The sequence below is a fragment of the Echiichthys vipera genome (assembly GCF_963691815.1).
Source record: "Echiichthys vipera genome assembly, chromosome: 12".
In the NCBI taxonomy this organism is placed as follows: domain Eukaryota; kingdom Metazoa; phylum Chordata; class Actinopteri; order Perciformes; family Trachinidae; genus Echiichthys; species Echiichthys vipera.
In genome coordinates this window covers 2288740-2305299 of record NC_139837.1, presented here as the reverse complement: position 1 = coordinate 2305299, position 16560 = coordinate 2288740, and the positions used below count along the sequence as shown (strand labels likewise).

The 16560-nt window shown below is 47.4% G+C and overlaps 1 protein-coding gene across 1 annotated transcript in view; it reads left to right on the top strand.

The window, feature by feature from the left end:
- Nucleotides 1-16560, top strand: part of trappc12 (trafficking protein particle complex subunit 12) — a 37218-nt gene that overhangs the window by 15093 nt on the left and 5565 nt on the right. The window contains exons 3-7 of the mRNA XM_083924484.1: nucleotides 3568-3681; nucleotides 7323-7461; nucleotides 13176-13288; nucleotides 13519-13591; nucleotides 14832-14905. Of these exons, the coding sequence (XP_083780610.1) occupies nucleotides 3568-3681; nucleotides 7323-7461; nucleotides 13176-13288; nucleotides 13519-13591; nucleotides 14832-14905 (513 nt within the window). The remainder of the gene's footprint in view (nucleotides 1-3567; nucleotides 3682-7322; nucleotides 7462-13175; nucleotides 13289-13518; nucleotides 13592-14831; nucleotides 14906-16560) is intronic.

Genomic DNA, 16560 nt, shown 5'->3' with positions numbered 1-16560 from the left:
CCAGGTGGAGAGATTAGATCTCCACACTGGCCTGGGAACGCCTCAGGATCCCCCAGTTAGAGCTGGTTAATGTGGCCCGGGAAAGGGAAGTTTGGGGTCCCCTGCTAAAGCTGCTGCCCCCGAGACCCGACCCCGGATAAGCGGCTGGAGATGAGATGAGATGTCTGAAGACTAGAGACAGTTGTCCACCTGATGAAGTTCGTTGTATGGAACGTACATTTTCACACACATAGCTTGATTTAGCTGTACGAGTGAAACTTAACTCCACATCAGACACATTCACTTCCAAGTCACTAGTCTTTTAAGAGCGATGATCTCTAGTTACCACCCATACCTGCTTGTTTTGGGGCTTGCGAGGCCTGTCGCAATAAGCATGTTGCAGTGTCGCATGATCGATAACTTTGCCAACCGTGATCATTTCCTGGTGTCCCTCTATCACTGAGTTTTCACTGCGTTGCGTCTGTTTCCACTGCGACTCTCTCTTCCTCTTGTAATGAGGAGTTCACCCTCGTCTGGTGTCGCGTCAGTCACTTGTCAGCAGCACGGTCTCTGTGTGGGGAGGAGGACCCCTGGAGTTACCCAGAGTGCAGCAGGAGAGCCCTGTTAGAGGACACGCTAGTCGAGATTTGGAGGTATAAAAACAAAGATGGAGTTGGTTTCAAAGCCAAGCGCCACAGCTGCTGAGTGGGAACTTCAGGTTCAAACCCAACGGCCGCGGTAAACCACTTCACCTGAGCCGCTGTGACACTTTTGTCTAAAACAGGAGCAACTAAACGCACCAATGTGTTAAAATAGACTCCAATAGAGTCCATTTTATTTATTGTTTTTGCTTGTTTTGTTTATTTATTTTGGATATTTAAAATGCCTTTGAGTTCTAGTGTTAAATATTCATTAGAAATAAACTTTATTGATCTATGAAAGGGTGGACTTTCATTACTTTATCATTACTTTATCATTATATCAGTTTAAAATGGTCTCAAAACGGCAACATTTTCGCTTCTCGCAATCATTCCTGGGACAATTTAACGCATCAGCGAAATGTGTTATGGTGACAGGCCTACTTTTGATCACAGATTAGCCCGGCACAGTGCGGCTGAGGCGGGCTACACCAGGTCTGTGAACAAACGCCATTACACAAAAGCTGACCCACTGAGAAGATCATGAATTTCAGTCGGTGTTCGCTGCAGATGAGACAGTGCCTTCTACGTGTTAGATTAGATTAGCATGTTAAATGCAGTCCACGCCGTGATTGTTCTTGCCCTCTTTTTCATCAGCGGGGGTCAGAGCTCAGGTTCGACCATTCCAGATCAGAGACGTGCGTCATTATCTCGTTCAAGGGCGCTCGCTGTCGGATACCGTCTTCGATTGAGACTGACCCGGTCACGGAAGATCACCACTCGAATCACAGAGCCTCCCCGCATTACCCCGTGGGTCAGATTGATATGGTTCAAGGCCTAAAATGGCCTAAAATTACAGGCTGCTGTAAGATAATGACAGCACAACGCTGTGTGTAGCTGTGATGCTGCATCGTTGCGTAAAGCCTGAGCTGAAGTTCAGTTTTCCTGCTTTGCGTTTGGGATTTTTCCTTCACCTTGGCTCCTCGCCGTGCCTCTCTGCAGCTCCCTCGGCCCTCAGCTCGCTCCTCTTCATCTCCTGCTCTCCACTCTGCTACCCACTGCTCCTTTTTACTTCTTCCAACTCTTTTGGCCCCGAGTTTCTGCTTTTTTTTTGGCTTTCTCTTCCACTATGGCCGACTTTGACTCCTGTGCTCTTTCACTACACGCGGGCCAGATTTCTTCCATCCATCCATATCTTGCTCGTCCTCTGTTGAAACTCCTTATCCTTCTGTGCCCCGTCTCAACTATGTGTGTGTGTGAGAATGAAGCTACTGCGCATCACTAGCACTGAGGACATGACTGCTCTCATTTTCCCTACTCCTGCTGTATCCCAATCTCACACGGGCACCTAGAAACACGCTCGCACACCTGTCATCTTAAGCCCTGTGGCTGGGCAGCGGTGTACTCCAGCATACTGTAGGAAATGTGTGTCTGTGAGTGACTGCAGCTGCTTTTGGCCATCCAGGCTGCCTCCTCGTTTTCAGCTTCATTTCCCCCCCTAATGAAGATTCAGAGGCAGCGCAGCTACTGGCACAGGGCATGAGCGGAGAGGAGAGGAGAGGGAAGGAGCGATAAAAGGAGGGAGCAATGACAGCGGGAAGGGGTGGGAGGCAGAAATGAGAGTCGAGGGGAGAGGAAGCGGCAGGATTTACGGAGATGAAGAGGAGAGGAAGAGAGAAAAGCGGGAGAATCCTGAGGAGGGAGAGAAAAGGAGGAGGAGAGGAAGAAGAAGGGATGGAGAGATGATAAATGGGGAAGAGAGGACAGCTACAAGAGAGAAAATGGAGGGAAAGGGCTGATGAGTTTAGTGATAAAGAAGACTAGAGAGGGAGTCGTCCTCTCGCTCCTAATTAGCTCCCTGGCTGTGATGAATGACACAGCACTTAGGACCCAATCCGCACGCCGACCTTGTCATGTGTGTTGATGGGGTGGGGTGACTCTACACACACCCCCCCTTCCCAAACCCCCTTTAATTTTGTACCACCTCCTTTGGAAGCAGATGCTGATAACATAAAGGTGTGTTCGGTTGTTGTTGTTGTTGTGTGTGTGTGTGTGCACGCTCACCTGTCCGCTGTGTTGGAGGGAGTGGGCACTTTGTCCCTATGGTCCTTTTGCAGTTCCACACATGAGTGTAAACACTGTTGTGTACCCACACCCACACCTGCCTCAATTCGTATGCAGTGATTTTTGTTTGTTGCACGGTGGTGTGGTGGTTAGCACTGTCGCCTCACAGTGAGCGGGTTCCTGGTTCAAGATCTTAAAAAATGGCCGACTCAAAACTGTGATTAGTCCCAAAACTGGAAATGTTCCCCAGAATCATTTACAAAAGCCAGCATCTAATTATGCAATGGTGGGTAGCACTGTCCCCTCACAGCGAGAGGGTTCCTGGTTTGAATCCCGGCTGGGGCCCTTCTGTGTGGAGTTTGCATGTTGTCCCCGTGTCTGCGTGGGTTTTCTCCGGGTTCTCCGGTTTCCTCCCACAGTCCAAAGACGTGCAGGTGTTCGGTTCATTGATGACTCTAAATCACCCGTAGGTGTGAATGGTTGTCTGTCTCTGTTCGTCTCTATGTGTCCTGTGATAGACTGGCGTCCTGTCCAGGGTGGACCCCGCCTCACGCCTGATGTCAGCTGGGATCGGCTCCAGCCCCCCCGCGACCCCGACAGGGACAAGAGGCTGAAGATGAATGAATGAATGAATGAATGAATGAATGAATGAGCATCATCAGTTAAGAGTAGAACACCCAAACTTCATCCTCTCTGCTGTGTTCACATTCAAATATTGCCGTGAATGCACTTTTACCCCGAGCTGACATGGATGACACCTTGAGCGTGTTTTTGCTTCTGAACCGTTGATTTGTTTGAGCCCCCAGTTCTTCTTCTTCTCTGTTTCCATCAGTCGGGCCCGGTGCGTGCTTCACATCCTGTATGCTGTGTCATTTCTCCCCTGCAGAGCAGCAAGAACTGGCGGGCTGCGGTGGATCTGACGGGCCGGCTGCTGACAGCTCATGGTCAGGGATACGGAAAGGCCGGCCAGCCAACCTCCCACACCACCGACTCACTGCAGGTAAGACGCCAATGGGCTCTCTCCGCATCCACCCATTCATCCGTCTGTCCCTCTGCGTTGGTAGGAGCTGGAGAGTGAAGCCAAGACACTGTGTCTTGTTCTACAGATGAATGTAATCATTCCCGAATAGCACTTAGTTGAAAACGACCCAATAACGAGCTTCCACTTGAAGCATTTGTGAAATGATCGCACTGATATTGTGTCTTAAGTGTGAAGCACTGCAGCCATGAAAGCTTCTTGAGCATACAGTCGTACATGTGCGTCAGAAGTATCAGGACGACGGGTCCAGTCGTGTGCAACATTAGCTGCAGATGATCCCACTCTGTCTGCTCCGGGCTTAAGGACACACACACACACACACACACACACACACACTGAGATCTTTGCTGTTAGGGCGCACTCACACTGTCCTTCCGTACCGCGACCCAGGCTTTAGGGTCCTTGTCCCCCCCTCCAGGCCCGTTTGTACTCACACTACCTGGGCCTCGGAGAATGCTTCTTGCTGTCCATACGCCATCACGCCGTAACACGTCACACGCGTTGATGACGTCATGGCGATGCGTGGCTTTGTTTCCAGATCTTTCCGTAGACCTCAGAGTTTTTGTGCGTCTTGTCGACTGTTTTTGAATCTTTTCATCGACCAAATCTGCAGTAAACACTCCACCTCCGCATCACACCAACGTGAACCTTTCACCACCATTGTTGTTGTTGTTAAATGTCCGCGCATGGTCCGTCCTTCTATTTACATGTCCGAACAGGCGGACATAACGCTACCGCCGTAGGGATCATGCTCATGCTCGTACACGTGCGCACGCTCGTGCTCGTACATGTGCAAACGCCTCCGCTAAAGCCGTGGACGGTCCGCTGGCCACAGTTATGCGCGGAACGGGTGCACTCACACTGCTTAAACGTACTAGGCTTTAGCTGAAAAAACGGTTTTGGCCCCGGCGAGAAGGACAGTGTGAGCACGCTCTTAGTTTGGTCGCACTGTCCTTTTCTACATTTTGTTAGCGTTGCTGCTAGCACGTAGCATGTTTTCATACCCGGGTTTGTGGAGCTCTCTGTGTGATTGGAGGAAGTGGTGTTTGTGCAGAGAATGTGTCATTTATGTCACATTTATGAGAAACGCGTGTTCTGTGAAAAGAGAGGTGAACACCTAGATGGAATTCAAATTCAAAGACTTTAGCGCATGCTCTTTGGGGGATTATGTGTTCGTGCTGCTCGGACAGAACCAGAAAAGACGGGGAATCTTACGTTATTGGTCCATTTGGTTGGTAAATGGAACCACGTCGTTAGTTTCTTGCTGTTGTTTTTTTAGCTCTCCAAGATTTCTCTGTTACACACAAAAACTGTCTGGACGGATTATTTGATGAGTGTATTTGCCGAAAAAAGACCCTGGGATGATTTCACTCAAAGCAGAGTGAGGACAACCGGTGCAGACAGATGTCCGTCCTCCACAGAGCTGGGTCTGTCTTTGTCTCTCTCTGTCCATCTGTCCGTCTTCTCTCTCTCTCTCTCTCTCCTTCTCTTCCTCTCTCCGGTGCAGACAGATGTGCGTCCTCCACAGAGCTGGGTCTGTCTGACGTTCCTGTCTGTTATAGTGAAGGTTTTCAACGCCACCGTACTCTACGGGGGAATTGTTGGGTCTATGTAAATCATAAATAAGTCATAGAGTGTGGTCTTTACCTACTCTGTAAAGTGTCCTGAGATCACTGCTGTGATGAGTTGACACTATAAATAAAATTGAATTGAAATTGAATTGAGGAGTCAGTCAATAAAACGTGTTATTCCAAAAAGTGAGAAGCACTGCAGCCATGAAAGCTTCTTGAGCATGCAGTCGTACATGTGCGTCAGAAGTATCAGGATGACGGGTCCAGTCGTGTGCTGCTGATGATCCCACTCTGGGCTTAAGAACACACACACACACACACACACACATACTGAGATCTTTGCCGTTGTTAGTTTCGTCGCACTGTCCCTTTTCTACAGTTTGTCAGCGTTGCTGCTAGCACGTAGCATGTTGTGGGTTTGTGGAGCTCTCTGCAGAAGACGGATGGCTGCCTCAGCTCATTAGCAGGGCCACCCCTGTGGTAGGCTCCGTGCGTGAGCCTTTAAGTTAATGGAGCATGTTGTTGCCTCATGCTGCATGTTACTGTTTGTTTTAAACATCCTGGCCCAACTCTGAACACCAGGGTTTAAATGTGCAGTCTTTCTTCTTTTAAATGAGTTTATTTCTGTATAGTTTTGTTTGTTTTTCTTAATGTGCATCGTGACAGAATGGGGACTGCTGGGCACCTCTGTTCACCTTTCACCACCCACTGTTGTTCCCACGGGGCATCAGCGCGGTGCTGCACGGACGAGACTACTATAGAAAGTTCTATAAATACGACCCTGCAATATATATATATGTATATATATGTATAAGTATGTATAGATTAGGCTTTCATTTGGTGCATGGCAGAGTAAACAACTGAAACCATGAGAAGGTTGTTTCTGCCTACTTTCAAAGCTGTCTGGCAGTGATTGCAATCCCATAATGTCACTTTTTAATAATAAAGAACCACATGTGAATGAATAAATACTGTTTAATGTAAAAGCCAGTAATAAAATGGTGTTTTAAGAAAGATTAAACTTATAAACTTATTTGATTCCACCCCTTTTTAATCAATATTACTGAAATAACACTTATTCTATCTATAAAGTAATAAAAACATTAATAATAATAACTTCCATTTGTCTTTCTTCAATCATCCTTGTTCTGTATCTAACAAAGCATCATTCTGTTACAAAGATATTTATCTTAATAAAACATCATATTATTCTTTATATTATAAAATATAACACACACACACACATACTGAAGATGACACAGAGTACAATATAGCTACCTATAGAAACATACATACACACGGACGTACACACACACACATATATATATATACACATACGACGTACACACACATATATACACATATACATACATACACACACGGACGTACACACACACACACACACACACACATATATATATATATACACATACGACGTACACACACATATATACACATACATACATACACACGGACGAAGACAAAAAATTGCGGTTGCTATCGACGGTAGCTCGGCTATTTAAAAACAGGTTTTGTGCAGGACATTTTGGGAGAGATTAGCTTGTTTCTGTGCATAGAAAAAACCTTAGATGTTTTATTTCAACACAAATGTTCTGACTGTTCGATGACAGTTAAGACACTTTATTACGTTATATTATTGCATAATTGGACGCCGGCTTTTGGATCGAGTGAAGACAAAAAATCGCGGTTGCTATCGACGCTAGCTCGGCTATTTAAAAACGCGTTTGTGCAGGACAGGGGACGTCGAGTCGTGCGAGTGACGACTCTTACCGAGCAGTCATCTGCAGGGTTTCACCAGGTTCCACAACTTTTGCCAAAAGAGAAACCAAAAAAGAACCGTTTCAAGCCGCGCCGCGCCGCACCACACATCACAGGTTCTGACTGATAACTGGCAGCGGGCCGGGCAGCACATTTACGTGATGTGTGCTTAAACACACCTCCATCTGTTTGTTCAATGAATATATAAATATATATATTAATATGTTGATCAGTGTTTCACGTGTGTCCCAGCTCTGGTTCGTGCGGCTGGCGCTCCTGACCAAGCTGAACCTCTTCCAAAACGCCGAACTGGAGTTTGAGCCGCTTGGAAACCTGGATCAAGCAGACCTGTACTACGAGTACTACCCCACTGTTTACCCTGGGAGGAGAGGTACACACACACACACACACACACATACACACACACACACACACACACACACACACACACACACACACACACACACACACTCAGCCTGTATAAACCTCCTGTCCTGTGGGTTCACTGACTGTTATTGATCTGGAGGCACAGAAACTCGTCCATTCGCACAGAGTTCGCATGTTCAAATCCTTGAAAACGCTTTAATTTTGATGTTGTGTTATATTTAATATTATATTTTATATTTATTAAGGTTTGATAAGAGCTTAAATTTAGGATAAAGTGCTTGAATTATGTGCATTTCTTTCACAGGGGAATAGAAATATAATTAAATGTCTAATACCAAACAAATGTAGATGTTTATCACATAATGCCTCTTATTAATCTCTCTTTTAACGTGATTTTAATGGAGAAAAAAGTGAAATAATTAAACAAATACATAGATATTAAAAATTATAATATAATAATATAATATTAGATTATATGTAACAACTGGAAAGGGCTGGAAAAGCTTGACAATGGACCTTGAAAGTGCTTGAAATTGTCCCCAGAAAAGGTTAACGAACCCAGATTGGGCGACTGTGGCTCAGTGACAGAGTGGGTCGTCCTCCATTCATGAGTTCGGCGGTTCGATCCCCACCTTACCCGGTCCACATGTCGAAGTGTCCTTGGGCAAGACACTGAACCCCCGAATCGCTCTGTTTTTGTTTTCCTAGCAGGTAATCAGGTCTTTTGCTTCCACTGACACTCCCCCAATAAACGCATCATAGTTTCTTCTTCAATCGGGGGAAGTGGGGTAAATATTGCGGCTACTGTGACTCAGTGGCAGAGTGGGTCATCCTCCATTAATGAGATCGGAGGTTCGACATGTCGCAGTGTCCTTGGGCGAGACACTGAACCCCGAATTGCTCCCCGTGCTGCACATGGGTGTGTGAATGTGGTGTGAATGGTTAGATTAGATGGTCTGTAGATGTCCACTGCATCAGTGTGAACGTCTGTGTGAATGTGACAAGATGGAGACTCCCGTAGGTGAGGACGACTGGATCAAGTTAAGAGAACGGACCCCATTTTTTTATGCAGTTTATGGTCCAAACGGATCTATAAGCCACATAAGCCACGGCCATTTGCATCTAGATCGTTTTGAATCCAAATCAGTAAAAGGAAAAAGGGACGTCTCTCCCTCCCCCCCAACGTCACATACATACAACTACTGTAGGTGAGGACGACTGGCTCAAGTTGAGAGAATGGACCCTGACTGAGACGCTACGTCCATTTTTAATGCAGTATGCAGTAAAGGGACGTATCTCCCTCCCCCCCAACGTCACATACATACAACTCCTGTAGGTGAGGACGACTGGATCAAGTTGAGAGAACGGACCTCCTTGGAGAGGCTACTTTAAACTCGATATGGCAAACTTGTTAGCGTACAGTCGCCTAATTTAGCATTGAAAGCGCCTTGAGTGTGAACGGTAAGTTAAGATGGTCTGTAGATGTCCACTGCCGTCAGTGTGAACGTCTGTGTGAATGTGACAAGATGGAGACTCCCGTAGGTGAGGACGACTGGATCAAGTTAAGAGAACGGACCCCGACGGAGACGCTACCTCCATTTTTTATGCAGTATGCAGTAAAGGGACGTATCTCCCTCCCCCCCAACGTCACATACATACAACTCCTGTAGGTGAGGACGACTGGATCAAGTTAAGAGAACGCACCCCGACGGAGACGCTACGTCCATTTTTTAATGCAGTTTATGGTCCAAACGGATCTATAAGCCACATAAGCCACGGCCATTTACATCTGTATCCAAATCAGTTAAAGGAAAAAGGGACGTATCTCCCTCCCCCCCAACGTCACATACATACAACTCCTGTAGGTGAGGACGACTGGATCAAGTTGAGAGAACGGACCCTGACGGAGACGCTACGTCCATTTTTTGTGTGTGTGTGCGTGTGTGTGTGTACCTCTCCTGCAGTAAAGGGACGTCTCTCCCTCCCCCCCAACGTCACATACATTCAACTCCTGTAGGTGAGGACGACTGGATCGAGTTGAGAGAACGGACCTCGATGGAGAGGCTACTTTAAACTCGATATGGCGAACTTGTTAGCGTACAGTCGCCTATATTAGCATTGAAAGCACCTTAAGTGTGAATGGTTAGATTAGATGGTCTGTAGACGTCCACTGCCGTCAGTGTGAATGTCTGTGTAAACGGGTGAATGTGACAAGTGTGCAAGCGCCCTGAGTAGAAGACTAGAAAGGTGCTTTATAAGTACAAGTCCATTTACCATATTGTAAAACCATGCATCGCCTCGTGTATCTGTCCGTATTTGGCTTAATGAATTCTCTCTGAACGCCGGCTGAAGCTTGAACAGCAGCATTCACGAAAAGCCGCTCTGAAACTCTTATCTGTGAGTTTTTAGAATATGTTATTAGCCCGCTCTCCGAAAGGATTTAGCATTTTACCCACGTTTTTTTTCAGGATACACAAGCACACCACCACTGTCCTATTAAATATTCAAAGGAAAGTTTCTTCCAGGAGCTTGATATTAGACTGTATCGTGGAGAAGCTCCGACAACTCGACTCGACTCCAGCAGTTCTTTGGTTTTGTTTTTCCTCTTTTTTCCACTGCATGAATTGCTCTCTAATGTGTTCCCATTACTTTGGATCGGCTTCGCCCCTCGGGCAACCACAGTGAAGGCAGTTGCAGAGACACAGCTGCACACACACACACACACACACACACTTTAAGCTACACGGCACAGCCTTCTAAAGAGAGCTCCGATTGACTTTCCATTGCTCCATTTAAACGCTTTGTGCCCCGCTAGGTGCTCGGAGACACATTGGCACGAGTTGTGTAGCCTGGCATCAGAAGTCGAAACATTTCTCCGGTCCGACGCTTTCATCGACTACTTGTTACCCGTGATCGCACTCTTCAACACCTTAAGAGACAGCTGACCATGTGTCACTCTCCAAAAAAGTTAGGACGGACTTTGGCGCTCGAGAAAAGAATCAGTTTATGTCAGTTATTCATTTGTTTGACACTTCGACATGTGGACCGGGGGAGGTGGGGATCGAACCACCAATCTCTCAAATGGAGGACGATCCACTCTGTCACTGAGTCTTTGCTGGATGAAAGAGTCTTGGCCTCAAAGAACAGTCAACTAACTGGTTTAACGCATAGACTGTATAAAAAACGGACGTAGCGTCTCCGTCGGGGTCCGTTCTCTCACCTTGATCCAATCGTCCTCGCCTACAGGAGTCTCCATCTTGTCAGACTTTGACTCGGCCTCATTCCCTCTTACCAAAAAAGGGCATGTATGTGACGTTGGGGGGAGGGGCATACGTCCATCTGGCTGACGTTTACCTCCGAGGAGAAGTGAGGGCCAGAGGCTAGCTGTCACTCAAGAGGCCACGCCCCTAATTATTAATTAATTTTAAACTCCAATCAAATAAAAACTAGCCCCTCCCCCTCAGTGTTGTCATGGAGATCTGAGCTAAACACACAGACTAGAATGTTCTTTTGCCCTTAAACAGGTTTAATGATGCTGTGTAAACGGCCTGTTTAACATGGGGCTCAATGAGAAACTGCTCTGTTATGAAACCTGCCCCCAGAACTGACGTTTTTGGCACTTCCTGTTTGGATCAAACAGGAAGTGGCTGTGGTGGGGACTTGTATCCTACGTCACTTCCGTCACGCCCGGGGCTCGTGTCACGTCAGGGTCTTCTGCTCCTGGGGGCTGCAGCTGGATATTACCGGCTCTCTTCTACAGACCCTCTCAAAGATGTAAACATGAAGAGTCCTAGCTTACTTCCTGTTGCAGTGTATGTGAATGACATGAGCGTACATGAAGTTAACGAGGACTAAGGCTGTTGCCTAGCAATAGAATTCCGTTGGCAAGGTCTACACGGCGTCGATGTCGACGTACGGCTCAGCGTTCTTTTTCCAATTTCATGGAGTCTGCGCAACACTGACGTTGTTGGAGCTTCCTGATTGGATCAACCAGGAAGTCGCTGTGGGCGGGGCTTGGTTAAAGATGAACAGTCACTCGCATGCTGATAAAGCAACCTGAGACACACAGATTTCGCCGCCTCATTTCGGTGCAGTTTGAACGCCGCGGTGCCCTCTGGTCTTCTCGCTGTGTTTAAAATCGGATGGTGTGACACAGATAATACAACAGTTCCTCATGAATGTGTGCTGCCACTTCATGGACTGTATAAATATAAAGATGAAAGGTTCAATAGCTCACTGAAAGTGACACCAAAGCATCTGGATCGCCCCCTGGTGACTGGCTGCAGTAGAGGTCATAAGTCCCGCCCCCTCCATGTTAGTGGACGGGACACGGGCCAAACAAAAAATTCCACCTCAAATACATTTCTCCTAAAGATGGTTTCTGTCATTTTAGGTAGTTCGGATCTTGCTGATATTTGCTCAAGTGTTAATTTTTCTGCTAATTTTGGTTGTTATTGGGAATTCGATGCAATGAAAATGGCTGAAACGTCAAAAACGACAGCTGTGATCTACTCACGCTTTGTCGGGCGGGTGTATCTGAAGGACTTCAATACAGACTAATGACCACTGGGATGACAAGACGTATATAACAAGACGTATTCAGGATATTTTGGCTTCACTTTTGAACTGTGGGAGGAAGCGGAGACTCGCCGTCCATCTTTATATACAGTCCGTGTGTCAGTGGCACAAACTAGCGAGTCAGAGTTCAGCAAAGTTGAACTTTTGCAAGTAAATCCACAGATCGAGGCGATTTAAATCCATTGATTTTGCTCCTGAATGTGACGAATGCTGCTCTGAACCGTCCGTATCTCTTCACCCATGTATGTGCACAAGATAAATGCAAACTGAGGTAGAGCACCCACGCTTTACGTTAAAAAAAATAGCTTTTTGGCGCCACTACTGGTCCAAAACCTCACAGGTTACACCTTTATTCCTAGTCTGGAGTGTGTATAATGTTGTGGTTTCACGGGATGTTTGTATTTCTCAGTTAAAAATGGTTTTAACAGACAAAGTAAAGGTTTTAAGTATTAATGTTAAGCTGATGACTGAGGGAGAGCGATGTCCAGTCAGCATGCAGATGAAACAAGAGACAGTGGGGTAAATCTGGAAAATGAGTGTGTGTTCTGTACTCTGAATGGATGAGATAGACGGCACAAACAGAAAAGACAAGAGAGAGATTGAAATTGAGATACAGAGACTGGCAGAGGCAGGCAGCCGCCAAAGATGGACCAGCGCGCTGAGCTCCAGGTCTGATGACAATATCAAAGACACCCTGATCAAAGCCTGAGAACTCACCTGAATATAGGCTCTTCCTCAGGGGTGTGCGTGTGTGTGTGTGCGTGCGTGTGTGTGTGTCAGACAGTGTGAATGATGTAGAGGCAGAGGGAGACAGAGACATGAGTGATGGAGCTGCGCGGCACACAGAGAGAGAGATGAGAGGGTTTAATAAGCAGCCATACGTAGCTCAATGCCATCTGTAGGTTCCTGCCTCCAGGGCTGTGTGTGCTGTCTGTGTGTGGGTGGATGGGTTTATATTCTCATCTTGTGCTCTCTCTGTCTCTCCATGCTTCTCCTCTTTTTCTTTTTTTGTCTCTCTCTCTCCCTCTCTGTCCTCATTCCACCCTGTTTCTTATTTTCCCCCTCACACGTTTTCTTCTCCCTGTGTCTCCTCCATCTCCCCTCCCTCCCTCCCTCCCCTCCCCCCTCCCTCCCGTCCAGGCTCCATGGTGCCGTTCTCCATGCGGCTGCTGCACGCCGAGCTCCCCCAGTACCTGGCCAAGCCCCAGGAGGCTCTGGACCGCCTGCACAATCTCAAAACCGTCTGCCTCGCCGTTAGTATCCGCACGAACACAGCCTCTGGATGAACATAAAGATATGCATACTCTGTAGTATTCACACAATAAAGACCACACACACACACCCGCAGAGAAGCACACACACAAACACACACACCCGTAAGCCCACCTGTGTAAACAGCCAAATACGGTTATTGAATATGCAGATTCTAGCACAAGCCTTTAGCGCTGGCAGTGAAGCAGCTCTCCTCCTCCCCCGTTAACAGATTTTGGAGAACTTGGAGAAAGGCTTGGCTGAAGACGGCAGCATGATCAGCCTAACACAGGAGAACAGGCAAGGTAAGCACACACACACACACGCACACGCTCACACGCACACATTTGGTTACAGACCTGGCCCCGCTCCAAGACTGCATCACACTGTGGGAGGAGAGTGAGGTCATGGGCCCCAGCGGGTAATACGCACACACACACACACACACGCGCAAACACTGAGTCAGAGGCACACCTGGTGCAGGACTGCAGCATACCTCAGCCACACACACACACACACACACTTTCAACCACATAAAACACCAATGCGGCGCTCTAAATGTGCTTAGCACCTCGCTGCTCCGCTGCTCGCGCTGAATACCAAATGGTCTCTTCAGCACCTTCACGCCAAACAGATCAATACGGATCAATCCTATCCAATCCACTCACATCTGCGAGTGTGTGTGTGCCGGGGAAGTACGCAGGCACCTTCATCTGGGTTTAGGTAGATCCGGGTACACCTCCACGCCACCTGATGGAAATAGACTTCCCAAATGTCTCCGCTCTCTCAGCACAGCGACACGTCTGATGGCAGTGTTCTTCGCGTCTGCAAGCGCCCCGCGTGACCACTAATTTAGCAACTTTTCCAAAGGCTGCGTGTCGGTTTATTTGTTTTAAAAGCGACTACGAACCATTTAATCAGCTAATTCAACAACAACAAGCCACTTGGTGGAGCCCGGCTAAATGTACCAAGACACTTAGTTATAATTGGGAAAATTGGCAGGGTGACGGGTGTGCAAATGTATGTGCGATGGCGCTCCAGTCCCCCCCCCCCCCACACACACACACACACACACACACACACTTCTAAAAGCAGTGTAATAGCTGTGCCCTCTGTCTCTCCTCTCTCTACCCACACAGACAGTCAAGTCAATAACGCAAGGCCTTGCCTTCACACATCAGACCCCTACTGAGTGATTAGCTCTTCTCCCCAACACACACACACACAGAGACACACAGAGACACACAGACACACACATGTGCAGTGATGAATACTACTAGGGCTGCACACTAACTCTTCCACAGGGTGCACTGTCTGAGGGAAAATGGGAAAGTGGAGTGTGCCGCAGTGTCTTCCTCACCAGCTCGCCTTAAAATAAACCCTGTTGTGGAGGGGGACGAGGGGAGGTGTAATGAGAGGGAAGAGTGTGTGTGTGTGTGTGTGTGTGTGTGTGTGTGTGGGGGGGGGGGGGGTAACGTTAGAGGGACACCCCCCAAAAAAAGCAGTCATACACCCCGTGTCTTCTAACTCTCTGCCTGTTCTCAGTGTCTCTGAAGCTGTGGAGGTCTCGCCTCAGCCGGGTCATGTATTCCATGGCCAACTGTCTCCTGCTGATGAAGGTATGTGCGTGCGCTCGTCTGCTCCGGTTTGTGTGTGTCACGGTGTGTGTTTGAGCGAGCGTGTCCCTGTGTGCGTGTCTGCGCGTCCGCCCGGGTGTGTGTGTGTGTGTGTGTGTGTGTTTCTTTTGCGCGTGGGACTCAGAGATCTCTGATGCCAGGCTGGTGGAGGATTCACAGTGAAATCCCCCCAGACTGACCACTAATTGGATTCTTGGTCAGTAAGAGAGAGAGAGGGAGAGAGAGAGAGAGAAGGAGAGAGAGAGAGAGAGGGAGAGAGAGAGGTTAGGGTGTAGATCTGATCAGAGAGAGAACCACAGTGCCACCTACTGGCCACAGGTGAGACTACAGTGTTTTTCAGTTGCTTCGGCTCAGGTTCAGCATGTCTTACTCACCATACAAGTGATTTTACAGATATTAAATCTTTCTTTTATTATTATTTATTTATTTTCATCGATCCCATCAGCCTCTTAGCACTCTGCCCCTCTTGTTTTAGGAGGGTGGAGGACAGGGGGAGACAGTAAATGCCACATAGAGGTGGTGTACGACATCTGAAACTCATGTGCGTCGAGGTTTTCCAGTCATGAAATAAACATTTTGTTTTGGTCTATGTAATTGTATTAAACTGTGTAAGGATTTGGGACATTATGATGGAAGTAAACACATTAACAAGATAAAATAAAATACTCACAGGAGTTTACGTTTCAACAAAGGTGCGTTAGGCGCGTTAAAAGAACAGGATTGTAAATTAAAGAGCAACAGACTCTGACATTGTTTCATATAATTCATCTATAGACTGGTTTTCTTCAGGTTATACATTAAAGGGATGTTGCATAGTTAATAATTTCATTTTTAAAACACACTACACTTCAAACTTTCTTTCTGCTGCTCCATCGACGTCTCCATCTTCAGTGGTGCAGGAGGAGCAGGAGCAGCAGATACTGGTGCACGAGCCGAGAGCGCCCTCTGTCAGTGTGAAAATAACCAACATGTGAATTTAGATATATTAATGTATAAGTCGCACCTGAGTATAAGTCGCAGGACCTGACAAACCATGAAAAGTGTGACTTATAGTCCGGTAAATACGGTTTATATTTTCCTGTATGTGTTTCCTGACAAATGTGACTCAGGGCGCACTCCCACTGTGCCTCTGTCCCGTGCCCCGTGCTTTAGGGTCCTTGTCCCCCCTCCAGGCCCGTTTGTCCTCACACTACCTGGGCCTCGGAGAATGCTTCTTGCTGCCTATACGTCATCACGCCGTAACACGTCACACGCATTGATGACGTCATGGCGATGCGTGGCTTTGTTTCCAGATCTTTCCGTAGACCTCGGAGTTTTTGTGCGTCTTGTCGACTGTTTTTGAATCTTTTCATCGACCAAATCTGCAGTAAACACTCCACCTCCGCATCACACCAACGTGAACCTTTCACCGCCATTGTTTGAAATGTCCGCGCATGGTCCCTCCTTCTATTTACATGTCCGAACAGGCGGACATAACGCTACTGCCGTAGGGCTCGTGCTCGTGCTCGTGCTCGTACACGTGCGCACACTCGTGCTCGTACATGTGCAAACGGCTCCGCTAAAGCCCACCTCCTTCCCGCTGGCCGCAGTTGCACTCACACTGCTTAAAGGTACTAGGCTTTAGCTGAAAAAACGGT